Consider the following 27257-nt stretch of genomic DNA (forward strand, 5'->3'; position numbering starts at 1 on the left):
GATCATCCGCTGGTCCCTGTTTCTCGCTGCTTATGACTACACCATATGTTATAAGCCCGGTTCGTCTATCACAAATGCAGATGCCATGAGTCGGTTACCCCTTCCAGAATCCGTTGATGATTCGCCTACACCAGGATCCATTATTATCGCACAGATTATCGCACTGATGGATCATCTGGAAGATTGTGCTGTCGATTCCGGCCAGATCCGCACTCATACTCGACGAGACCCCGTTCTGTCCAGAACTGTCCAGGCTGTACAGCTTGGATGGCATTTGCTACCTGAGGGTGACCCAGATTTTGCGGCTTTTAAAGCATGTAAAAACGAACTCAGCGTGGAAAATGGTTGCCTACTCTGGGGATGTCGTGTCGTGATCCCGAAAAATCTGCGTTCCAGGGTCATGGATGAAATCCATGACTGTCACCCCGGGATTGTGAAGATGAAGTCACTCGCCAGAAACTATGTGTGGTGGCCGAATCTTGATGCTGATATCGAACATCATGTTCGACATTGTTACCCCTGCCAGAGCACCCGGAATACACCTGCGAAAGCACCACTGCATCCCTGGGAATGGCCCAGCGAACCGTGGCATCGCCTACATCTCGATTATGCCGGGCCTATTAACGGCAGCATGATTCTAATAATTACGGACGCGCACACAAAATGGATTGATGCCTATGTGACGCGTGGTACTACGTCAGCCATTGTCATCGAAAGACTCAGACGCTGTTTCGCCACTCATGGTCTGCCCAGGATGATCGTGAGTGATAACGGTTCGTGTTTTTCCAGTACCGAGTTTGCCAAGTTCACACGTCGGAACGGCATCAAACATAAGTTTGTCAGCCCACATTACCAGGCTTCAAATGGCTTGGCCGAACGATCCGTGGGAATCATCAAATCCGGATTGCAGAAACTTCAGGAGGGAACCCTGGAAACAAAGCTGTCTCGTCTCCTGTTCAAATACCGCATCACGCCACAATCAACAACCGGTGCAGCTCCGTCTGAGTTATTGATGAAACGAAACTTGAGATCGACACTTGACAATCTCAAACCAGACATATCATCAAATGTTTATCAGAGCCAGCTTAATCAAAAGTTGGTGCACGATAAGACGTCCAACAGTCGATGTATCAACATTGGAGATCCAGTGTTTGCCCGAAATTTTGGTGCAGGTGCGACGTGGCTACCGGGAGACATCATCGAGAAGCCAGGTCCACTGTCCAGTGTGATTCGCCTGCAGGACGGCCGCGAAATTCGTCGACATCAGGACCACATAACCTACCGTCACTGTGAGTCGATGGAGCCTGTAGCATCGTCACAGTCAGGACAACAGTTCGACCCACCACTGCCGGAGATCGTCGTGGCCGCTCCAGCCGGCTCGGATGCCCCGAAAACCTCTGCAAACGCTACACCCTTCGTGGAGACCAAAGGAATCACCTCGGACTCTGTATCCACTGGTACACCGCGACCCAAAGGAATCACCTCGGACTCTGTATCCACTGGTACACCGCGACGCTCAATGCGTGAGAGAAAAGCACCCGACTGGTTGAATCTTTGAAGATGTTTTTTTTTTCACGTTGACACATGTTCTATTTTCACGTTGACACATGTTCTATTTTCATGTATTTTCATTATTCTCATAACCGTTTGCACACATATTTTCACATGTTTTGGAAATGTTGCTTTTGAAATGTCAATTCTGGAAATCTAGCACGTATTGCTCTTGGTAATTTTGGACTTAAAGGGGAGGATGTCATGTATGCAGTGCAAATGTTCACCGTTGTATCCCTACACCGGGACCGGGTTGTATCCCTACGCCAGAGCTCGGATGGCGCTGCTGTGAATCGGGCCTTGATCGGCAGAGTGAATAAACGCGTACAACAATTGATCGCAGTTTGTCGAGATACTTTACAGACACACAGACGATTACACGAGACACAACAAAGGAATGTTAGATGAGACGAACACATCCACTGAGCTTGGGGGAAATGATCCGTCACTTCCCGAGGCACTCTGGGTCCCAGCGACATCACGACAATGGCGATGCCTTTCTCACCACACTCTTCCCCGACTCTGAGCGAACGGTCGAACCATTACACCGCCAAGTCTGGTCAACGGAGAAACATAATCACGACCATTACACCATTAAGGGAGAAATGTGAAATTTGGCCAATGTACCAGCACACGATGACTCGATCATTTCAAAAGGCACCATGGGGTCTTTAACACCCACCAGCGAATGTCACAGACAACTACCCTGGTTTAATATCTCTACTATGTCATGACGCATCCTGCCCTGTGAAGCACCAAGGTGACAGTTTATTGTCGTGTCGGATATCAAACCCGTCTGTCAGGAATCTGACTCGACAGCTCAGAGAATTGTTTTGCTTTGTACATAATATGTAGATCCTGATCCCAACTGGTTACAAATGTTACTTCATGTTCACCAACATTATGCGAATCACATGACGGAGAATGCGAGACGAAGTTCAAACTTCAAGCAGATGAACATTCAGTAGGCAATGCATCCATTGGGCCTAAAACAGGTTCAGTTACCATGACAATTAGCAAATGCTAATAATTAGGCAGGGTCGGGAGTTTACGTCGTTTCTTTTTTGGGGGGTGGGATTGTTTGTTTTTGTTAAGAACTCAAGATGAGCTTCATTTGGAAAGCTGGAGGTGGCATGCTCATCCTGGTTCGGCATTGAAAAGATGAATAAATCATTTTATTTTCAAAGACACAAAAAGTTGAAAATGCAACTTCTTTTTAGCCGCGTGTGCCCTCTGCTGTTGTTTTTGTTCTTCTTCTTCTTCTTCTTCTTCTTGTTCTTGCAGAGAAGGCAAAACCTCAAAGCTCCACCCATTCTGGGAACCATAGCTCCACCCATTTTGGGAGAGGCTTCATATAAACAAATATCCACCATTTTATTAACTCGCATAGCTTTGAGGCCTGTTTTGTAGGCCCGTGGTGTCTTCCTCTCTCACACAGTTTTATTTCAAATCAAATTCGATATATCATTTCATTTTTCATAGTCGCTAACATAGTTTTAGACTCGGTTGAAAAAAAACGGGAAGAAAATCCGATGAAAGTTGCCCTTTATAGAACGAAATGAATTCTCAAAGGCCTGTAACTTCAAGTCCATTGAGATTTTTTTTTTTTTATCGCGTCATGGCGATGCCTTTCTTTGTCATACACCGCCTCATGTAAAGTGGATACATATTGTATCATATGATACATATTGTACATATTGTTACGGACACGACTTAGATGTTATGATGGGCCGAGCGGAATGGCCGCCGTGTTCGCACAAGTTACCCGATTACACTCGAACGTTGGCCGAATCGCGCTACGCTAGATCAATGAAGGAAAGGACACAACGGCTGGGTTAAATGACACGACACCAGGGGTACAGTTCTCAAGACCTCCGGAGGAGGATATAATATGGTTATGCAGAACGTTTAGATTACACGGCACAGAGGTACAGCACAGAAAGATGGGCACTTATACACGGTCTTATCTTAGCCCCGACAGACCACAGACAAACGGGACAAGACTGACTCGCACAGGGATTGCTGGCAAGGAAGGGCAGGCAGTCGATGGCTCAAGGTGCACCTTGGCTCAGGGGCAGAATCGACCCGGTCCGGTCCAGAGAGGCGGGAGGTATCTCTCAGCGCTAGGAGGTGGCGTCCTTTCTTCTTCGTAGCTGAGGCGCATCTGACGTCACCTCCGTCTTCCTGCGCATGTCCCGCGGGGAGTGACACGCCCTCGGCTCGTTAGCTCCGCCCCAGATGGAATCGGTCCGCCGCTTCTTATTGGGTGCGGGGGGTTACCGGGCTCCGCCCTTGACGAGGAGCTGACAGTCAGCCCCTGCGTGGTAACCCCGTCGGAGCACATGGTCAATGGCGGCTAACCAAGCCGGAGTGAGGACGCGCACTCCCCGCACCGCTGTTGTTGTTGTTGGTGTTGTTGTTCCATGATGAAGAGATGCGGGGAGGTATTGGGAGGTCCTAAACTTACTAACGGTGCCATACAATCACATTCTGGTGCAACGAAGAGTCAGAATTAATGGAAACGAGTCCTTAACTGACATAGACTAAGAATAACTAGCAAGATGTCCTATAGTTGTCTACGTGAGATGCGGTGAACCTGGGCACGACATTTAATGGGGGAAAAAGGGGAAGGTCGGGGCTACAGAGTGTTGTTTACAGACAATGGGACTAGGGAATGGGGGATTGGGGATAGTTGGGGAGTATTGGGGAAATAGGGGAATATTTACAAGCGGATATGGATGGAGGCCAAATCCCATATCCGCAACATTGCACCCTTCTCTACCTCGGGGCGTCCCGACCCGATAAATTTTTACCTACTTTAGTGTGGCACTCAGATGTAGTTCCCTCTACTATTAACTCTACCCTGAGTGCGACAGTTTTACAGATGTTCACAAATGAGTAAATATGTCCCCCTGCGACGTTGCACCCTTCTCCTCACAGAAACACACCCACAGGATAACCGTATCGCGGAAAGAATCCTCAAATTAAACATACAGCCGGTAGGGAGCATTATTTACACAAGACTACACTGATATTTACACTACGATCCAGGACCTGTTTTTGGAGGAAGACATGCAGATGTTATGCATAGAGAGAGCACGCATGCCAGCATCGATACACCAACCCACGAGTGCTCTGTGGCCTTACGGCCTTTAATAATGTGCAGAGCACCCCATCCAAGCACCAAAAGCACCACCCCATAACACAGTCAGCACCATCCGGTGCACCAGTAAAGTGTTCAATAATCACCGGTGGTGTCGCAGCCGGCCGATGTTCTGCCGCTGGTCTTGCCTTCATGTGGTGTACTTGGCCTTCTGGCTTCTTTCAAAAATAAAGAAAGGCGCCAACCGCGTCCATTTCTAAATTGTGGCCGTCAGGGGGCCAACTATTAGTGGTTCACCTGTATGGCATAGGTGCCACGTTGACCCATAGGTCCATCAACGGGTGGTGCTTGCCCGCAAAAGAACTGCGGTCCATGGTGGGCGGCCACAAACATTGCGGTCCATATGGTGTATCGATCCAGGCAGCAAGCAGCGAAAGTACAGGCCCACAACTGCGGAGCCAGCACCTCTCTCTCCTCTCTCTCTGCCCCAAAGCCAGATCCTCGGAGGTGGGAGACAAAAGAAGAAGACAAGTGAGTAAGGTGGTAAGGGCGCAAAAGTGCATGCAATATAAGGTAATGCACACTGGGGGCACATGGGAACCAGGTGAGACAGGTACGTTCCTACCGTACGCCCCCCCCCCCACCAGGTAACCTACATTGCCCCTCCCTTACCCCTTACTGTATCCACAAGACACAACACTACCCATAAACATCTACTTTACAAATCAACAAACGTCCCTACTGTCTTCCCCGTTCCTCCCATAAACCAAATTCGTCTTCTCTCCCTCCTAACCAATCAAATTTGCTATTTCCAACTCTCATCAAAATTTGCCATCTCCAACTCAACATCAAAATTTGCCATCACCAATTCATCATCAGTCCCTCCTAAGGAGGGAGAGATGGAATCACCCCAATGTCTCATCCACGTCGTGATGCGTCTCACAAATCCAAACAGCAATTCTCCCTTCCTGCACACAGAACAAAGAAACACAGGTGTGGAGTCATCATCATCACCACAGGTAAGTGGCTGCGTATGGTGCGACAGGTTCATCAATCCTAACTATTTCCTAAATGACTTTAACAACTTTACATTACCCGGGGTCTTTCTCCTGCCAAACCATTGGCCCTCTTACACTATGGGTTCTAAAAACCAATTCCCATTGACCAAACTGTGGTGCTTTTCAATTTGGGGTCTCACTCCCCCGATTCATCTCCCGGTGCCCTCGCACAATTTCTGGGCCGCGACGTGTAGCTCTCCCAGCAGGTCTACCCACCTGCACACCTCCACCACTGCAGTTGCCTCCGAGCTTACCCGCTCCTTACCCTAACCTATCTACCTGGGGAAGGCCCTCTGGCGCTCTCCCCACTCGGTGCCCTCTCTGGCACTGGGCTACCCGGGTCCGTCCTCCGGATCCTCGGGCCCCATCCACAACTCTACCGGCTCCCAGAGCCCACCTGCGGCCTCACCTGGCCGACATCCTCACAGTGGTGGAGTGCCCAAACCAACTACACACACTAACAGGCTACACGCCCAGCCATTTCCACAACACTAATGCACCCATCCAAAGACCATTCTTTCACCCGCACCACAGATGCCAATATCCAACCACAATTTACCTGTACCCTCTACCTAACACTTACACTACCCGCCCCGGGTATCCGTGATGGGGGTCCACTCTTCCCCCATTCACACCTTCGCACCATCCACTCCACTCCGTACCACTTACTCCAACTCTCTCCACACCACCTTTACTTGCACACCTGTGCTCTCACACCTGGTGCCACCTGCACCCTTCTCTCCCCAAGCGCATTCGCGCTGATCCACACACTTACTACTCATACACTGCTCCACACACCTGTCCAGCTCTCACACAGCATCATCTCATCTAACTACTCCCGTCTGAAACTTGCGCTTCCCAGTCGTCCCTTTAAACTATTGCGCTCCCACGTCATTATCATCCACACTAAACTACCTGCGTCCCCACTACAGGTATCAGTCACTAACTAACCTTAACGTCACCTAATGTCATCTTCTAGGGCCCTACACACGATATATCCTAACCCACCCGGGCTAGTTTTCACTGCCATACACCCCATAAACTATTGCGCATTTGCCCCACATGGGAAGGGTGGCAGGGATGCCACCCTTACCCACCGTCATACGGCGCGAGTGGGACCTCGTGGGACCACCTCGTAGGTGAGTCGTTGCCCGCCTGCCGGACCCCGTGCGTCGCCCCGTGCGGGGTCAGCGCGGGGCCGAACCGGCCGGGCCCCCACAGTACATTACCCCCAAAGGGCTCTCGTGCCTCCCCTGTCCCTCTAACAACTACCCCTGTTGGTGTCGATGCATGGGTCACACTTCCGCAACCCGCTACCCATTCCATACCACCACAACCTTGCTCACCCACACCTCGCACCTCTCGTTCCATACCCTCCGGACCAGCCATACACCTCACTCTTGGCCTCTCACGAACATCCGGGTCTATCTCGACCCCCAAGCTTATTAAATCACCTGGCGCATCATACGCACGACCATATTGGTCACCACTTACACCGGGTCCTCTTTCTCTTCGCTTCTCCTCCATCACCTGCGAATCCCTCATCCGGTTAATGAGCACATCATCACGATCCGAACACAGACTTTGGACCAATTCTTTTACTTCCTCCTTTATCTCTTTCTTATCCTCTCTCCGTCGCTTCTTAATTTCGCTCACCCCTTCTTCCACTTCTTCTAATTTCTGCTTCACCTCCTTCATCTCCTCGTGCGCCCCTTTAAGTTCTTCCTCTAACTCCACTTTATTTTTTTCTATGTGCTCCCGCACCTCCCGCTCTTTAACCTCCATCACCTCTACCACCTTGTCCATTTTCCTCGTCAGGTCCTCATGTACCGTCTGACACTCTTTTTTAATTACGCCTACGTCCTTTTTCATCTCCTTCTGTGTTGATTTTAAACCCTCTATTACCGCTGTGTTCTTCTTTACCTGGTCCCCCAACTCCTTTTGTCCCACTGTCAGTTGTTCTACTCCCAGCGTCAACTCCTCTATACCACCTTGCAATTTTACAGTCCCCTTTCTCACCTCCTTCTCCATGCGCTCCTTACAGTGCCTCACCTCCTCGCGCACTCCTCCGACCTCCTCACTCACCCCTCTTCTGATCTCCTCTCCCATCACTTGCATCTCCTGCCCAGATGCCACCCTCATCTGCTCCATTTCCTCCCTGTGAGCATCCAGTTTAGTTTCTACCCCCATTCTGACCCCCTCTATCTGCTGCCCCATTTGTTTAACTTCCCTTTCCGCTTGGTCCCTCATGTCCCTCAATTTGCTTTCCATACTGTTTTCTAACCCCTCTAACCCCTTTTGCATCCCTTCCATTTGATTCTCTTGAGCGGCCATTCTGTTTTCTACCCCCATTAACCCATTCTTTACCTCTTTTATCCCATTGTCTAACCCCTCACCGGTACCCCTCGCTTCGTTCCTCATTACCCCCATTTGCTCACTCTGAGCCTCCATCCGGTTCCCCATTACCCCTAATTCGTCCCTCATTGCCCCCATACTGTTTTTCATTTCTTCATTATTCTTGTCCATAAGGGCCTTCATTTGCATAAAAAAAAGGTTCAAATCCACCGGTGGTGCTACCACGGTCGCGGGCGCGGTCGCCGTGGCCATGTGCGAGGCGCCATTTTGCGCGCCCGTAACCTCGTGCGCGACGACGCCATTTTGCGACCCTGCTCCCCTCACTGCTTCGCTCTCCTCATGTCCCTCAATTTGGTCCTGGATCGACCCTGCCTCACTCTCCTCTACCGGAACCCAGCCGTCTTGGTCTGCCATAGCGCGACTTTCAAAATTCGGGTTTTTTTTTTTTTGTTGTAAAACACAATTAAATTTCGCCGTTATAATTTCGAGCGCGTGAAACGCGCTCCGGGACCGATCCCACTTCCCGATACCAATTGTTACGGACACGACTTAGATGTTATGATGGGCCGAGCGGAATGGCCGCCGTGTTCGCACAAGTTACCCGATTACACTCGAACGTTGGCCGAATCGCGCTACGCTAGATCAATGAAGGAAAGGACACAACGGCTGGGTTAAATGACACGACACCAGGGGTACAGTTCTCAAGACCTCCGGAGGAGGATATAATATGGTTATGCAGAACGTTTAGATTACACGGCACAGAGGTACAGCACAGAAAGATGGGCACTTATACACGGTCTTATCTTAGCCCCGACAGACCACAGACAAACGGGACAAGACTGACTCGCACAGGGATTGCTGGCAAGGAAGGGCAGGCAGTCGATGGCTCAAGGTGCACCTTGGCTCAGGGGCAGAATCGACCCGGTCCGGTCCAGAGAGGCGGGAGGTATCTCTCAGCGCTAGGAGGTGGCGTCCTTTCTTCTTCGTAGCTGAGGCGCATCTGACGTCACCTCCGTCTTCCTGCGCATGTCCCGCGGGGAGTGACACGCCCTCGGCTCGTTAGCTCCGCCCCAGATGGAATCGGTCCGCCGCTTCTTATTGGGTGCGGGGGGTTACCGGGCTCCGCCCTTGACGAGGAGCTGACAGTCAGCCCCTGCGTGGTAACCCCGTCGGAGCACATGGTCAATGGCGGCTAACCAAGCCGGAGTGAGGACGCGCACTCCCCGCGCCGCTGTTGTTGTTGTTGGTGTTGTTGTTCCATGAGGAAGAGATGCGGGGAGGTATTGGGAGGTCCTAAACTTACTAACGGTGCCATACAATCACATTCTGGTGCAACGAAGAGTCAGAATTAATGGAAACGAGTCCTTAACTGACATAGACTAAGAATAACTAGCAAGATGTCCTATAGTTGTCTACGTGAGATGCGGTGAACCTGGGCACGACATTTAATGGGGGAAAAAGGGGAAGGTCGGGGCTACAGAGTGTTGTTTACAGACAATGGGACTAGGGAATGGGGGATTGGGGATAGTTGGGGAGTATTGGGGAAATAGGGGAATATTTACAAGCGGATATGGATGGAGGCCAAATCCCATATCCGCAACAATATATTGTACAATATTGTACAATATTGTACAATAGTATTGTACAATATTGTACATATGATACATATATTGAGTGGATACATATTGTCATACACCGCCCAAAATAACAGACGGGAAAATGCCGAGATATATATATTTTGTTTAAATCGCGGCATGATCAGTCATACACCGCCTGAAATAACAGACGGGAAAATGCCGAGATATCTATCTATAATTCCAGTAATCTCTGTATGTCTGTGTGTATGTCTGTGTGTATGTCTGTGTGTATGTCTGTGTGTTTGTCTGTGTGTTTGTCTGTGTGTTTGTCTGTGACCGCTGTTTCTCGACAACCACGGGTCCGATATACTTGAAACTTGCCAGATATATTGCTGGGGACCTGAGGATGTGCCTTTTCAAGGTTTCCTATTAATCGGAGAAGTAGTTACCGAGCTATGTCCAAAAAACGATTCAACCAATCAGAGAGCAGCGAGCTATCACGTGTGCCGAACGTGGCGAACAGACTCTGCCTCGGACGGCACATTTGAGAGCGTATTCATTTATTTCACGTTGGCAAACTATGTTGGCGCTATGTTGGCGTTAAACTATGTTTTAAAACTAATTAAAACTAATTTGCGATTCATCGTAACTGCGATATGCGACCTTCCGGACAGTCAAATGAGGACGTCACTTCCGGACTTACGGATAGTCATAGTGACGACGTACTGATGCTGAACGTGGCGAGCAGACGCTGCCTCGGACGGCACATTTGAGAGCGTATTCATTTATTTGACGTTGCAATCTGTGTTGATTGTTGTAAGGTACGATCGATTGTAGTACACGTTTATAATAACTCTGCCGATACAGGCCCGATTAACTGCAGCGCCATCCGAGCTGCGGCGTAGGGACGATACATTCATTGTACGGTCACATCACGCACTTACGGGCACGCCCATGGGCCCATGGGCACGCCCATGCATGCATGGGCGAAGACATTTTTTTAATTTTTTTTGGCAAGGAACGGGCACCCACGTACGGGCACGTCCTAGTCTATCTATAATTCCAGTAATCTCTGTATGTGTGTCTGTGTGTTTGTCTGTGTGTTTGTCTGTGACCGCTGTTTCTCGACAACCACGGGTCCGATATACTTGAAACTTGCCAGGTATATTGCTGGGGACCCGAGGATGTGCCTTTTCAAGGTTTCATATTAATCGGAGAAGTAGTTACCGAGCTATGGCGATTTATTTACCAAACTAATCACAGAACAGGTTGTGGGGTAGGCCAGCCAATCACAGAACACGTTGTTGCGTAGGCGTGGCCGATGTGAATTCGAGGCGTAGCGGGCGCCATTTGGAGGAGCTGGGAGGACTCAGTCGTGATAGAGTGAGCCTGAGTGAGTATACCAAGACAAGAACAAGATCTAGAAGGAGGTATGTACGGTGCGATTCATATAATATATTGTTTAGTTATCGTCGATGAGGAATTTGGGGTCGGAATGGGTGATCGGCCTGGGTGACTGGGTCTCGACTAGATGCTGGGCCGCACCAAGGAACGGGCACCCACGTACGGGCACGTCCTAGTATAAAAAATTCGTCCATTTGATGACAATCGTCACGATGAAATATTTAATTTATACGTCGTCACAATAATGTGGAGAGAGGAGCATAGCTTCGTTCACGTGTCGCCACATACGGGAAATTGCCGAGATATATTTTTTTTACATCGCGGCATGGTCAGTCATACACCGCCCGAAATAACAGACGGGAAAATGCCGAGATATATTAAAAATTCGTCCATTTGATGACAATCGTCACGATGAAATATTTAATTTATACGTCGTCACAATAATGTGGAGAGAGGAGCATAGCTTCGTTCACGTGTCGCCACATACGGGAAATTGCCGAGATATATATTTTTTAAATCGCGGCATGGTCAGTCATACACCGCCTGAAATAACAGATGGGAAAATACCGAGATATATTAAAAATTCGTCCATTTGATGACAATCGTCACGATGAAATATTTAATTTATACGTCGTCACAATAATGTGGAGAGAGGAGCATAGCTTCGTTCACGTGTCGCCACATACGGGAAATTGCCGAGATATATATTTTTTAAATCGCGGCATGGTCAGTCATACACCGCCTGAAATAACAGACGGGAAAATGCCGAGATATATTTAAAATTCGTCGCCACACACGGGAAATTGCCGAGATATATTTTCACTTTGCACAAAAATAACATCAAGTAATCGAATCAATAGGAATGTCCTGTGCCTATAACATCGACGTTATAGGCACAGCTGCATCTAGGCATTGTGTAACATCGACGCGGCTTTTGTTTTAATTAAAACTTTTTGTACTTGTTTAATAACAGATCTTAAATAAATGGAGAGATGTTAAATGGTGCTTTGTTTTTCAGAACCACTATTATTTGTATATTTAATGCAACTTAATCTAGATTGTACACCTTATTTATCATCACTCGTTGCATAATGTGACTTTTTTTTTTTTTTTTTAATATACAAGATCGAGGCTCGTGTAAGAGCTAACATCAATCACAAAAAACAACAACGGACACACAAAACATACAATAAAGGGAGCGGGAGACAAGATGGGGAGAGAGAGGGAAGCATAAAAGTACAACAGCAGAGAACAGGGACATTGGGAAATTGGTGGGAGGGAGCGGGCGTCGGGGGAGGAGGCGTGGGAAGGCGGGGGAGGAGGCGTCAGAAGGTGGGGGAGGCGTGAGAAGGTGGGGGAGGCGTGAGAAGGCGGGGGAGGAGGCATGGGAAGGCGGGGGAGGAGGCATGGGAAGGGGGGGGGGGTGGGTAAGTATAAAACACATGGACACTGCTGGAACTTCCAGGAAAGAAAGAAGTCGGTATTTCAAAAAAGTGGATTTGGGGTGAATTAGCGGGGGTAGAAAAGATCAAGGTTTTGGATGGGGGAAGATGAGGGATGGTGATGAACAGCTGTTTTAAAGACCTGGAGGGAGGAGTGGGATTGAGGAGAGTGAGGGAGTAAAGAGGAAATGCAGGAGTAAAGAGGAATGAAAGAGTGAAGGTGAGCAGATAGTCTTGATTTTGGCAATTTCACCATAAGAGTGTTGCTGGCAGATCTTGTGCGACCTGAAGGAACATTCGGGGGACAGAGCACAGATAGAGCTGGGGGAGCAAGGTCTTCTTCTTCTGGATGGAGCACTAGGCTGTGGGGTGGCATCATTGTCTGAGTGTGTGAGGCTTTGCCGCTGATGCAAAGCTCTCTATATATGTTAGGGCAGGAATTAGTCATTTGTTCAAGCTACTCTGAGCGATAGTTCACCTAGTCTTCGTGAAGGACGCCATGGGATCGTTAACATCCACCAAGTAATGGCTGCAGATGGGATGCCCAGTTTCATGTTCATCCGAGGGACAGCACACACAATGATGAATCACCCTGCCTGTGAAACACTGGGTTATAGCTGGGTCGGGATTCAAACCCAGGCGAGACAGCTGAAAGGTGAGTGTGCGTACCACTAGACCACCGTGCCAGCACTTATAATGTCAGTCAATCAAAGATATATACTTAGAGAAATAGAGAGATAGAGAGATAGAGAGATAGAGGTATGTAGGGAGGGTGGGAGGGGTACGTAGGGAGCGGTAGGGAGGGAGAGTGAAACGAGTTGTGGGGCAGAGAGAGCGAGAGTTGAGGGGTTGGGGGAGGAAGATATAGGAGGAGGAGGAGGAGGAGGAAAAGGAGAGTATAGAAGGACAAGAAGGAAGAGGGAAATGTTGTGTAGCATATGAGGGGGTCAAGAGGGGTCTAATTTGTGCCATATTTGTATGCACAAGTTGATGAAACATCTGGTATGAGGTGTATCATGAGGATTGAGACTGAACACTTTGCTTCATAATAAACCCACAATAATTATCACAACCAAGTTTAGGTTCCTCAATTTTATAGCGTTGGTTGGGTGAAGGTCATCAAAAAATGTATTTTACCGGTTTCATTTATATTTTTTATGCAAGATCTCGGTTCATTGTTCTGATCACAGCTGCCCTGTAACAAAAATGTCAGAGTGTACAAATTTAACATGCAGGGACAGTGGTGCGAGGTATGGGGGTCAGGAGGGCGCATTTGGACAAAACGATCAGGAGAAATAATAAACAGGAAAATGAGAGAGAGAGAGAGAGAGAGAGAGAGAGAGAGAGAGAGAGAGAGAGAGAGAGAGAGAGAGAGAGAGAGAGAGAGAGAGAGAGAGAGAGAGAGAGAGAGAGAAAGAGAAAGAGAAAGAGAAAGAGAAAGAGAAAGAGAAAGAGAAAGAGAAAGAGAAAGAGATAAAGAGAGATATAGAGATATACGTCCGCAACATTAAAGGGTAGGGTTAGGTAAGGTTTTTATTCCATGGTTTCGGCATTAATCCAAAGTATCAAGAGTTTAACCTTTTGGCCTGCACTGGTATTAAAGGTCTGTAGATGCTATTTTCTTTTGAAAAAAGTCTCTCATTTTGGATATTTTTCATTATTCACACCACACAAATAATTGTCACATATTTGGTTTGCGATGTCGTGGTCGTCACTTGTCCAACACTTCATGTGACACTTGTTAGATGGAGATCTTGCCACTTGTTGTGTGTAGCCGTACCATGGGACAGATCTGGTCTGCGAGACAGTTCCACGCAAACCAAATGCAAGAGCCTGTTTTTCGACCTTCTTGGGAACCCACGGAAGAACCGTGTCCCGCTTCCCTTGTCCATGGTGCTTCCCCGTCCGTGCTGCATTCCCAATCCCAGGGTGAGTAGTTATGTGATGGAGATGTATGGTGATGTTATCCTCATGGGTCTATGTATACATTTTGTAAAAGGCTCTATATATCTCACAGAATAACTCGGTGGTAACATCCTCACTCTTCGGTGACAGCTCCATGTTGAGTGAAATTACAACAGGAAATTTGGTTGCCTTCTCATCCCTGGGTTCCATCTAGGGTGAAATTGCATTTTCTTTTTCTTTTTTTTGTGTACAGAATCGAGGTTCGTGTAAGAGCTAACACATTAAACATGAAAACATGCACAGACACATAAAACATGCAATGAAGGGAGCGGGAGACAAGAGGGGGAGAGAGAGGGAGGCACACAAGCACAACAACAGAAAAGAACAAGGACGTCGGTAGATCTGTGGAAGGGGGAGAGCTGGGGGAGGAGGGAGAGAGTGAAAGCCCCTTCGAATCAGCTTCATCACGGGAGATACCAATGATTCTGAAAGCCTTGGTTTCTACAGCGTGAAGCCGAGCTAGGTGTGAAGCAGGTGCACCAGCCGTCACCTTGTACTGGTCGTGCAGTGTGAATCCAGTGATGGGTCTCGGGTCTAGAGGTTAATAGCTCCCTCATGACAAGTACCTGGAAATAAAAGTTTCAGCTGGTGAATGATACTCCATGATAAAATTGTAACAAACCTCCACGTGTCAATAGGAGTGCGGTATGCAAGGCTGAAGAGACTGTGCAAAACGGGCACTATCAATCACACGAACGGGGGAGGTGTAAAGCACACGCTCTCTCGGGGTGTGTTCTTTGTGTGATATGACGTTCGAGTACATATTTTGCCAGAGACCTTGCTGTAAATACAGATGTGAATATCACCTTGGGAACATTAAGATGCACATCAAAACATAGTCGGCTCGTGCACATGACCTGGATGCATAAGCTGAAGATGCGTTGTTTACCCATTAACCGTGATTATAGGATTCTCCAGCGACAAACTACAATTGTCGAATGATGGAGGACCCCGTCATCATCGAGGTATAACCTCTACAGTGAAGCATGGTGGAGGATCAGTGCAAGTTTGGGGCTGCACCTCATCTAAAGGTGTTGTTGATCTGTGCAACTCATTGTCTGATCATCATTCCATTCCCTCTGGAACACAACGTATCGAGCAGGGACTTCTCTTCCACCGAGGCAAATCACTCCGAGTGTACGTAAACAATATATTGATGGAAAAATAAAGGAACACTCCCAACCATCAATAGTCTGCGCAAAGTCCAGATATCATTGAGGTTGTGCGGGCCGAGAAGGCCCAATGGCTGTTTAACTATGTCCTTGAATTGTAGAGAACTAGGGCATGCCCGTACTATATCTATATCTAAAATTATATCCCCCCCTCTATTTACATGAAATGGTTTGGTCCATGAAATGTTTTGGTTCATTCGCAACGCCAAAGCGAACGGCGAACGCTTTACATGAAATGGTTTGGTTCATGAAATGTTTTGGTCCATTCGCAACGCCAAAGCGAACGGCGAACGGCTTGCGAGTACAGTGACAATCCCCCCGGGGTTTTAATTAGTTTTAAAACATCGTTTAACGCCAACATAGCGCCAACATAGTTTGCAAACGTGAAATAAATGAATACGCTCTCAAATGTGCCATCCGAGGCAGAGTGTGTCCGCCACGTTCGGCACACGCGATAGCTCGCTGCTCTCTGATTGGTTGAATCGTTTTTTGGACATAGCTCGGTAAGTAATTGTCCGATTAATATGAAACCTTGAAAAGGCACATCCTCGGGTCCCCAGCAATATACCTGGCAAGTTTAAAGTATATCGGACCCGTGGTTGTCGAGAAACAGCGGTCACAGACAAACGTACAAACGTACAAACAAACAAACACACAGAGATTACTGGAATTATAGATAGATAATGCAGGACATTTGCAACGGTATTCCACGATTGGACATTGATCACGCTTGGTGCGAAGCAATTGGCTCACGTACAAAATACGAGTCAATTGTAGAAATTATTTGTTTTATTCTATATTTTATGTGATAAACTTGACGGACATAGATAGCTGCCTTGAAGGATGTAATGAGCTGCTATAGAAAGGGTTCAGTAAAGGGCGACGATATTGATCCCGGAACTAACTAGACTAAGCCACATATAGCGGCTGAAGGAAACAGGACTTTATACATTGGAAAGGAGATGATTAGCAGATGATTTCATTGAGATGTTTAGGATTATTAAGGATATAGGGGAAATAAGCACAGATGAGTTTTCCCACAAAATAATAAGTGACAGTCTGGCCATCTTTTGTGCTCTCCATAGAGCGCTGTGATTGGCCGATCTCAGTCACGAGGTTTCAAGGTGTCATGTTGCCCCCCCACCCATTTCGCCAGCTCTGTCTGTACTGAAAGAATTCAAGGATGGCTCTCTCACCTTTTGCTCGGATATGAGAATGAAACTCTTCATCGCTGGAAACCTCTACTTGTGCTTTCCAGCGATGAAGATTCATGATAATATAAACACGAAGAAAAAGACGTAAAATATCATAGTGTAGCGGCTGCCGCTGGGGTTTCACAATCGCCTTGCACCTATCAAGGACGCGGAGCGATCACCATGCCGGGCTCGTCCAGGACGCCCGGGCAGGCCCGCGTTCAACTTGCCAGGCCTCGGTCGGGACGCCCGGGCATGCCCGGGCATGCCCGGGCAGGCTCGCCCTCAACTTGCCAGGCCGCAGCCAGGACGCTGGGCCACGCCCCCTGGCGCCGGGCCTGGGCAAACCCCCTGGGTTAATAGATATATATTGCTGACCGATAAACGGTTTTTCAGAGTGCCTGAGCGTTTGATTTCAATAAAGCAACTCAGATGAATTCCAGCTTTTTGTCGCGTCCATTCTTCTGATCGACGTGGGAGCCCCAGCTCCTTCATTGGTGACCTATCGACATGGACACGGCAGTCGCCCTTAAACTGCCTACCTTCTGGGAGGCTCACGCGGCGGTTTGGTTCGCACAGGCGGAGTCCCTGTTCGCCCTGCGAGGCATCACGGCCGACGACACCCGCTTCCACCATGTGGTAGCTGCGCTCGGGTCGACTACCGCGGCCCGCGCCCTGAGCCTCCTCGAAAGCCCGCCAGCCGCTGACAAATACGGCGCGATTAAGAAGCTGCTCCTCGATGCTTTCGCCCTCCCATCGGCGGAACGCGCACGGCGCCTGCTCGAACTGCTTGAGCTCGGCGACACGCGCCCTTCCGAGCGAATGGACTACATGCTTTCACTGCTCGGCGAGCACTCTCCGGCATTCCTGTTCCGGGAGCTGTTCTTCCGTCAGCTGCCTAACCCGGTACGCCTCGCCCTGGCAAGCACGACGATCACAGATCCCCGGGCCCTTGCCAGAGAAGCCGACAAGATCTCCGCTGCAGGACGGCGCATCGCAGCGGCGACATGGGACCCACCGCCGTCCGACGCAACAACCATGGTGCCCGAGCACCCGGCACGGTCGACGGCCGAACTGCCGACGCAATTGGCGGCCGCTCTACCGTGCCGACCACCTCCACCCGACCAAGCGTGGTGTTACTATCATGCCAGGTTCGGACAAAAGGCCCGGACATGCCGACCCCCGTGCACCTTCGGCAGGCCGGGAAACGGCCGGGCCGGCGTTCATTACCAGCCATGAGCGCCGGCCATACGGGCAACTTACTGTTCATCACGGATACAGCGTCCGGACGGCGCTTCCTGTGCGACACCGGCGCCCAACTGAGCGTCATACCCGCCTCTGACCAGGACAGGCAATCCGCGGTTTGCGGCCCCTCCTTAGTTGCGGCCAACGGATCGACTATCCGCACCTTCGGCCCGCGCAACGTCACCCTCTGCTTCGGCGGCCAACGCTTTGCTTGGACGTTTGTAACCGCCAACGTGCCCGTGGCTCTGCTAGGCGCCGACTTCCTCTGCGCACACGGACTGCTGGTGGACGTCCAACGGCGTCGTTTAATCAACGCTGAAACCTTCAGCTCCCTGGTATGCACATTGAGCAGCTCCGCGCCGACCGAGCTGGCATGCACCGTCCCGGCGGCGAACGAGTTTGCTCGCCTGCTCACGGAGTTCCCGGCCCTCACGCGGCCGACGTTTTCGGCCGTCGCAGTACGGCATGGGATCGAGCACCACATACCAACCACGGGCCCGCCGGTCTACGCCAGGGCCCGCCGCCTCGACCCAGCCAAGCTCGCCGTAGCGAAGGCCGAATTCGACGCGTTGGAGCACCTCGGCATCGTGCGGCGCTCCGATAGCGCGTGGGCCTCGCCACTGCACATCGTGCCAAAGCCGGGGGGTGGATGGCGCCCGTGTGGCGACTACCGCCGTTTGAATGACGCTACCACCCCCGACAGGTACCCGATCCCGCATATCCAAGACTTCTCCGCCCGTCTGGCGGGACGGGTCATTTTTTCGAAAATTGATCTCATACGGGGATATCACCAGGTACCTGTCAGGGCGGCCGACGTCCCTAAAACGGCAGTCATCACGCCGTTCGGCTTATTCGAATTCTTGCGGATGCCGTTCGGTCTCAAGAACGCGGCTCAGGCGTTCCAGCGCTTGATGGACGGCGTGCTGCGTGACCTGCCGTTCCTTTTCGTTTACCTGGACGACATCCTCGTCGCCAGCACGTCCCGGGCCGAGCACCTCCTCCACCTCCGAACACTGTTCGAGCGCCTCAGCGAGCACGGCCTCATCGTCAACCCGGCCAAATGCCACTTCGGCACGACGGCCGTTGATTTTTTGGGCCACCACATCACCAAGAACGGGGCCGTGCCGCTGCCAACCAAGGTCGAGGCCATCACCACGTTCCCGCGTCCCCGCACCATAAAGGCCCTGCAGGAATTCCTGGGAATGGTGAATTTTTATCACCGCTTCGTGCCCCGCGCTGCTCACCTCATGCGGCCCCTCTACGAAGCCCTCCGGGGCAAGCCGGCCAAGCACGACATCGTCTGGTCCGCAGCAATGGATGCGGCCTTCCAAAGCTCAAAGCGGGCCCTCGCCGACGCAACACTGCTCGCTCACCCGGTGCTCAACGCTCCCATCGCCCTCACCACGGATGCCTCCGACTACGCGGTGGGCGCCGTCCATGAGCAATGGGTGAACGGGGTTTGGCAGCCACTCGCTTTTTTCAGCCGGCAGCTCCGGCCGAACGAGCTCAAATACAGCACGTTTGACCGGGAGCTCCTCGGTCTACACCTGGCCGTCCGCCATTTCCGCCACCTCCTGGAGGGCCGACCTTTCACGGCGTTCGTCGACCACAAGCCGTTGATTTACGCCATGGCCAAGGTCACGGAGCCATGGTCGGCCCGCCAACAGCGCCACCTCTCCGCCGTGTCGGAGTTCACCACGGACATCCGGCACGTCGCCGGCAAAAACAACGCCGTGGCCGACTGTCTTTCCCGGGCCAGCGTGAACGCGGTCCACCTGGGCGTGGATTTTGCGCTTATGGCGGCGGACCAAACCACCGACACCACGGTGCAAGCCCTCCGGGCGGCGGACACGGGCCTCCGCCTGGCCGACATCCCCTGCGCGGACACTGTCCTGCTCTGCGACGTCTCCCAAGGCCAGCCTCGCCCCATCGTGCCCGTCACCTGGCAACGCCGCATCTTCGCCTCCCTCCACGGCCTTTCCCACCCGGGCCGGAAAGCTTCCCAGAAGCTGGTGTCGGCGCGTTTCGTCTGGCACGGCCTTCGTCGGGACGTCCGCGATTGGACCAGCGCCTGCACGGCCTGCCAACGGGCCAAGGTCCACCGACACACCCAGGCCCCGCTGGCACCTTTCACCGTGCCCGAACGACGTTTCGACCACGTCAACGTGGATCTGGTGGGCCCCCTCCCCCCGTCACGGGGGTTCACACACCTGCTCACCATGGTGGACAGGACCACCAGGTGGCCGGAGGCCGTTCCCCTCGTCTCCACCACCACCGCCGACGTGGCGCAGGCTTTCATCGCCACCTGGGTCGCCCGCTTCGGCGCACCGGCGGACATCTCGTCAGACCGCGGACCACAGTTCACCTCCGAGCTGTGGGGCGCGGTCGCCCGCAACCTGGGGGTCAAGCTCCACCGTACTACGGCCTACCACCCCCAAGCAAACGGGTTGTGCGAGCGATTCCACCGCTCCATGAAGGCCGCGCTCATGGCCGGCCTTCAAGACGGCGGTTGGGCCGACCGGCTGCCGTGGGTCCTTTTGGGCCTTCGCACGGCCCCCAAGGAGGACCTCCAGGCATCCACCGCCGAGCTGGTCTATGGCCAGGTGCTACGCGTCCCGGGCGAATTCGTGCCTGACGCCACCAGTCCCTGGTCCGCAGCTCACCAGCGCTCGGACCTCCAGGAGGCCGCCCGACGGTTTGCCCCCGTGCCGACATCCCACCACGGTGACCCCCGGTCCTACGTCCCCCCAGCACTCCGCACAGCGGAGTATGTTTTTGTGCGTCACGACGCACATCGGTGGCCACTCCAGCCGCCGTACGACGGGCCCTTCCGGGTGCTGCGACGGGACGACAAGTCGTTCGTCATCGACATCGGCGGCAGGTCGGACCGGATTGCAGTGGACCGCCTCAAGCCGGCGCACGTGGACGTCGACCACCCACCACGGGTGGCCCTTCCGCCGCGGCGAGGCCGCCCCCCGTCCACGGGGCCCCCCACTCGACCGCCCACCACCTCACCGGACCCCCTCCCACGACCCGCCAGGGGTCGCTTCGGCCGGGTCATCAGGACCCCCCTCAAGTTGACCCTGCCGGTGCAAGTCGATTCTGGGGGGACGTGTGTAGCGGCTGCCGCTGGGGTTTCACAATCGCCTTGCACCTATCAAGGACGCGGAGCGATCACCATGCCGGGCTCGTCCAGGACGCCCGGGCAGGCCCGCGCTCAACTTGCCAGGCCTCGGTCGGGACGCCCGGGCATGCCCGGGCATGCCCGGGCAGGCTCGCCCTCAACTTGCCAGGCCGCAGCCAGGACGCTGGGCCACGCCCCCTGGCGCCGGGCCTGGGCAAACCCCCTGGGTTAATAGATATATATTGCTGACCGATAAACGGTTTTTCAGAGTGCCTGAGCGTTTGATTTCAATAAAGCAACTCAGATGAATTCCAGCTTTTTGTCGCGTCCATTCTTCTGATCGACGTGGGAGCCCCAGCTCCTTCAATAGCCCCCGCCATGGTTTTAGTAATTTTGCTGTACGGAGTTAAAGGCTGTCAGTCGGCCATCTTTGGTCAGATGACAAAACAAAATCTTCTGCATATGTATTAGTCATGTATTGTCGTTGTGCCAAGTTTGAACAAAATCGGTCCATGCATGTCCAATAAATGGATGGGGACACATTTAAGTAACAAAATGGCCGCCAGTCGGCCATCTTGCATCTAATCTCGGAAAAAATGACGTGCATATGTAACCGATCATGTGTTGGATGTGTGCCAAGTATGAACAAGATCGGCCCATACATCTCTGAGATATGGCTGCAGATGCACGGACGCACGAGACCAAATCCATAAACCCCCGTTTCGGACTAAGTCCAATGGGGGTAATAATGAAATTATTGCCTTGAGAACCATGTATCGTACAATGATAATCCACATAAGAACAAATTGAATAGCCATAGAGTTACCTGTGCCTGTACTCTTTATTTCATAATTCTGTTGCAATTTGTTTAAAAGTTAAACCTCATCTTGCCTGGACGAAATCGCTTTGCTCCTTTGCCGAGTGACAGGACGAGCAGTTTGCAAAGCGGTTGATACGGAACATCTGGCTTTGCGAGCGATAGCAAGCTGCTCGCTAACGGAACACACCATTTGTGAAGAAAGTCACATATGACTATCTTCACTCTTCGGGCATTTAAAATTACTAGGGCATGCCCGTACTATATCTATATCTAAAATTATATCCCCCCCTCTATTTACATGAAATGGTTTGGTCCATGAAATGTTTTGGTCCATTCGCAACGCCAAAGCGAACGGCGAACGCTTTACATGAAATGGTTTGGTGCATGAAATGTTTTGGTCCATTCGCAACGCCAAAGCGAACGGCGAACGGCTTGCGAGTACAGTGACAATCCCCCCGGGGTTTTAATTAGTTTTAAAACATAGTTTAACGCCAACATAGCGCCAACATAGTTTGCAAACGTGAAATAAATGAATACGCTCTCAAATGTGCCATCCGAGGCAGAGTGTGTTCGCCACGTTCGGCACACGCGATAGCTCGCTGCTCTCTGATTGGTTGAATCGTTTTTTGGACATAGCTCGGTAAGTAATTGTCCGATTAATATGAAACCTTGAAAAGGCACATCCTCGGGTCCCCAGCAATATACCTGGCAAGTTTAAAGTATATCGGACCCGTGGTTGTCGAGAAACAGCGGTCACAGACAAACGTACAAACAAACAAACACACAGAGATTACTGGAATTATAGATAGATGACTTTGCGGGCTGACAGGATGGCGTAGAGATACGCGCACTCACCTTTAAGATGTCTAGTCTGGGTTTGAATACCGACCCAGCTATAAACTGTCAGTTCGGTGTTACACAGACAGGGTGAACCATCAATGTGTGCACCGTCCCTCGGATGGACGTTAAACTGGGGGTGCCGTCTGCCAGCATATGGGTTGGTGAACGTTAAAGATCCCACGGTGTCCTTCACAAAGAGTAGACAAGTATGGCGGCATCATGGCCAAATTCCTGCCTTAACTAGCCGAATGTCAGGCCTGTCCAGCAGGTTCATGAATGACTTGAGCCAAGCCGACCCCACAAGGTGGGATAATACTGTTGTGGCCGTTAAAGAACAACAACTTTGATGTTGAAATTTGAGAATAATAGCCGGCGAAGCCGGTGTTGTCAATAAACGAGTACGTATTATGTTGAAAACCTGATTATGCCTTGGCTCGAGAATCTGAAGTGCAGTGGACGCAGCCATCTTGCGGATGCGGAAGTATGCATAACAAATTTAAAACGTTCATTAGGAGTTTCTTTCACTCGTCGTCGTTTGATTCACAATCTTATGCACCTCCGATGTATTAATAAAATAATTTAAGACCAACATCGGCCCGCACGGGCCTGGTTATCTTCAACAAAACGCGTCACCAAACACCGGACCCAATGAGAGTCGAGCATTTGCAAAAATATTTCTAAACTGAAAGCGCTCAATGGTGGGCGCCATCGACCGGATGCGGAAGTTTGCATAAAACAATTGCGAAAAAGTTCAATAGGAGTTTGTTTCACCCGTCGTTCTTTGATTCACAATCTCATGAAACCTCTAATTAGTAATTAAAATACGTTAAGACCAACCTCGTTATCTTCAACGAAAATCGTCATGAAACACCAGAACCAATGAGATTCGAGCATTTGAAAAAATATTATTACGCGTTTCGGACGGTGAAAACGGCATCAAATATTCTAACATTGACGAATAATTATTTTTTAGAAATCTCGCGGCCGTATGGGATAGTTTTTCACGGCCAGAAATACGGTATAAGCGGTTTACATATTTAGTTTAGAAATACGGATAGTTTTTCACGGCCGGAAATATCCGAAGTTGAGATGGAAGTCACCGAATTAATCACTGCAAGCTAACGTCTGCTGGTGGAGGAAGCTGCCGTGCCCGGAGGGTCAGAGAACCAGCCCTGGCGCCTGACAGCGACTGAAGTTAGAAGACTACACACTTACTGTGAAAACGTATGTTAAGCCCAGTTAAAAATAGGCCTTAAGCTAGCACATCGTATAGTTACTTCCTTAAGCTTCTTGTGACATTTATTGTATGCAGGTATTGCCATTGGGGAGGACTGTCTGCTCTTCTCTTTTACCAAGTCTTACCAGGTACGGTACCTACTACACCTACCTACTACCAACTACCTACCTACCTACTACCAACTACCTAACCTACTGATGCCATGGTGATGGGTAAAATAGTGGCAAGAGGTTTTGGCTTCACCGGCTCATTGCGGCTTTGCAGTCGGTACTAGTAAGTGTCAAGCAATCCCATGGTGTGCCAAAAAGGTAATGAACAAATAAATGAAGGAAACACACGACACCATGTTTCCCGCTCACTCATTCGGTCCATCGCGAACGGTGAGAGGAGAGAGGAACGAGATTACCTGCTTGTTCTTGTCCTCAGTACCTGTTATGGAAGTACAGCTCATGCATATGCTAATGATGGACTGATGACGCGTTCCTGTGAAGTATGTATAATAAAGCAGTTCCATCATGGCCGCTCACTGAACGGGTGTGTCTCCATCATTCCCGGGCTTTCGACTACTGTTACAGTACCAAAACTCCACACACCGAGTGCGCTCACCTTCTCGATCTGTGACGTGATGTTGCTTTGAGTGCTCAACTTCACGCACAGACAAAGCGAACTCAAAAACGGATCTGTGATTTCGACACCGGGAGCAGTTTTGGCGCCTTGGATCAGTTGGTTGTTTGTTATAATTGTTACGGATTCGTCACTTCCGTTGTTGTGGTTTTCATCCACTGTAAACATTTTTGATTCCATGTACTATTATTGTTTTCAAAAGGTTTATTGTGTATGAACTGTTTTCAAAAGGTGAAAAAGTTAGTGTTAAAAGAAACCGGAAACCGGATCGGGAACCGGCCGACGACGAAGAAGAGGAGGAGGAAAAAGAAGGCGGAGCGAGGCAGTCAGACAAGGAGCCGAGCTACTTGGAGGTTTGGAGCGAACGCTGACGAACGAGAGTCACGAATGAACTTTTGGTTTCCCGGGAAAGGGATTCCTGCGACAGAGTTGTTATCGCTGTGACAGATCAACCTGCGTGTCAGGTTTTGCGGTGGATTCTGAAGAGAATCATCGTCATCATCGTCGTGCCGTTACGCCACGAGACCGGGCCGTCGGCCATTTTGACTCGCCCAGGACTTGCGCTTCGCTCAAGGTTTCATCTCGTTTCGACCATTTTCACCGCATTCAGACGTCGATCTGGGGTGTGTGTGTGTAACGTGGCTTTTGAGTGGAAAGTCTGCGTGTCGCCGATTTGGAGCCGTGAAACGTCCATGCCCGAGGGTGTGATTTCCCAGTCGCCTGGAGGCCGCCTTTGGATTTCCCAGTCGCCTTGAGGGCGCCTTTGCGCAGCTTTGGCAGCGGGACTGTACTTGTCATCCGAACGGGATTCTGGTCGATTTGACATCGTTCTGACGATTGCTGGAGCGGATCGACACCTTGGCTTGAAGCCGGGATTGACTTTGGCTTGAAACCGGAATCAACTTTGGTTTGAAGCCGGGAAAGAGACATTGGGAATGTTCTTGGTTCTCTCACTTGGAGCACAGTGAGTTATATGTTACGAAACTGATGGTACCATCATAGGATATATATTGATTGTACTTTTGAATACTATTATTGTTGTACTGTTATTCTTGTGTGATCTTAATACAATATATTTGTTTGTTGGTAACAATTGGTGTGGCTTTACCAGTGATCTTTGACATCCAGAATAACACATTTTTCTGCCGTGACTCCTCTTGGGGCTCGGAGGTACACCGTGACCAGGGGGTTGGGGAGGAGCACGTAACATAATGTTTATTCTTTAATGATGTACCATTTAAATTACATATTGGAGAATATCCATTCCATATTATATCCTGCTTTATTTTATAGAGCTGCATTTAATACGAGTATATCTTTTGAGAGAAACTAAACACACAAACTGCTCGAAGCAGTCAATACACCGTCAATATCCAGGTATACCAGATGGCCTGTTGCTCCATCAAAGTTCCTTGTGTATCCTTGTGTAATCTATGGTACCAATAACACATTGTTTGTGACTTCTCAATATGTATTGCCAAATCTGATCCAGGTTCTAGTGCCCTACTGATTGAGGATTGATTAAAAATATAAAAATAACCACATTTAGAGGCCATTTTTCCCCGCAAAGCGGGGGTTGGCCTTTTTCGGGAACCGTGGTTGTTGTTGTTTTTTTTTTTTGGTCCCCTTTTTGAAGCAATGTTTTACGGCCGGATGCCCTTCCTGACGCCAACCCTTTTTGCTGCCTTTAACGACAAACAGGGAATTACCAGTGAACTGGTACTCAATTAGCCGACCTCGGAAGGATGACAGGCTGAGTCAACCCCCCTGGCGTTAATTCAGCGATCGACCGGGATTTGATTGAGGATTGATTAAAGATCATTAATCAATCTCTCAAACAAGATGTGAACTCCAGGTTATTTGTGCCATTGCAATACGTTTTTAACTGGGCAGTAAAACTGATGGATTTGGATCCTTGTGAAGAAACTAACCGAGGTCACCTTTCTGGGCAGGTGTTAAATGACAGTCTTGACACCAATCCGTTCCTGTTCGTGCCAGCTCGTGTCACCTTCGGTGAGGTTCGGCGGGGTGAACCCCGCAGCCGCAATGTTACGGTGCATAACCTGAGCCTGCAGAAGCACAGGTACGTCGGGCTGGTTCTAAGGCATAAAAATCCTCATTATGATTGATTTGTCGTAAAGTATGAGAGAATTTGGCAAAATACGGAGCTCCTGATGCTACGATAACAAACGGTTAATGTTTTTTTGACACCATGTTGATGGCTTTTGTGTTTGAGTTACTTCCACAAGAGTAATGATGCTGTATTTGGCTTGTGGCCATCTTATTTGGCCTTAGAGTGATGTCTTGGCGGTGTTGCTTTTTCACCATCTATCAGCCATCGACAATCTCTTACCATCTGCAATCTAGGTCCAGTTGACAAACGTGATTTTAAAGATGATGAAGGGTGTGGACAAGATAAGGAAGTGCAATGCAGTTTTCAGCAGATTAGGACCAGGGGCCATAGCTTGAGGGTAAAAAAGCTAAGAGGACAGTCTTAACCCTTGGATGCAGTGATTGGGCCACGGAGGCCCACAAGGTTTTTTTGTT

The 27257-nt window shown here is 50.2% G+C and overlaps 1 protein-coding gene across 1 annotated transcript in view; it reads left to right on the forward strand.

The window, feature by feature from the left end:
* The window catches only part of LOC137439270 (sperm-associated antigen 17), a 99984-nt gene that overhangs the window by 65559 nt on the left and 7168 nt on the right, over positions 1 to 27257 (forward strand). The window contains exons 15-16 of the mRNA XM_068134999.2: positions 14265 to 14419; positions 26663 to 26793. Coding sequence (XP_067991100.2) covers positions 14265 to 14419; positions 26663 to 26793 — 286 coding nt within the window. The remainder of the gene's footprint in view (positions 1 to 14264; positions 14420 to 26662; positions 26794 to 27257) is intronic.

This window comes from Myxine glutinosa, chromosome 14 (assembly GCF_964187855.1).
Source record: "Myxine glutinosa chromosome 14, kmMyxGlut1.1, whole genome shotgun sequence".
NCBI lineage: Eukaryota > Metazoa > Chordata > Myxini > Myxiniformes > Myxinidae > Myxine > Myxine glutinosa.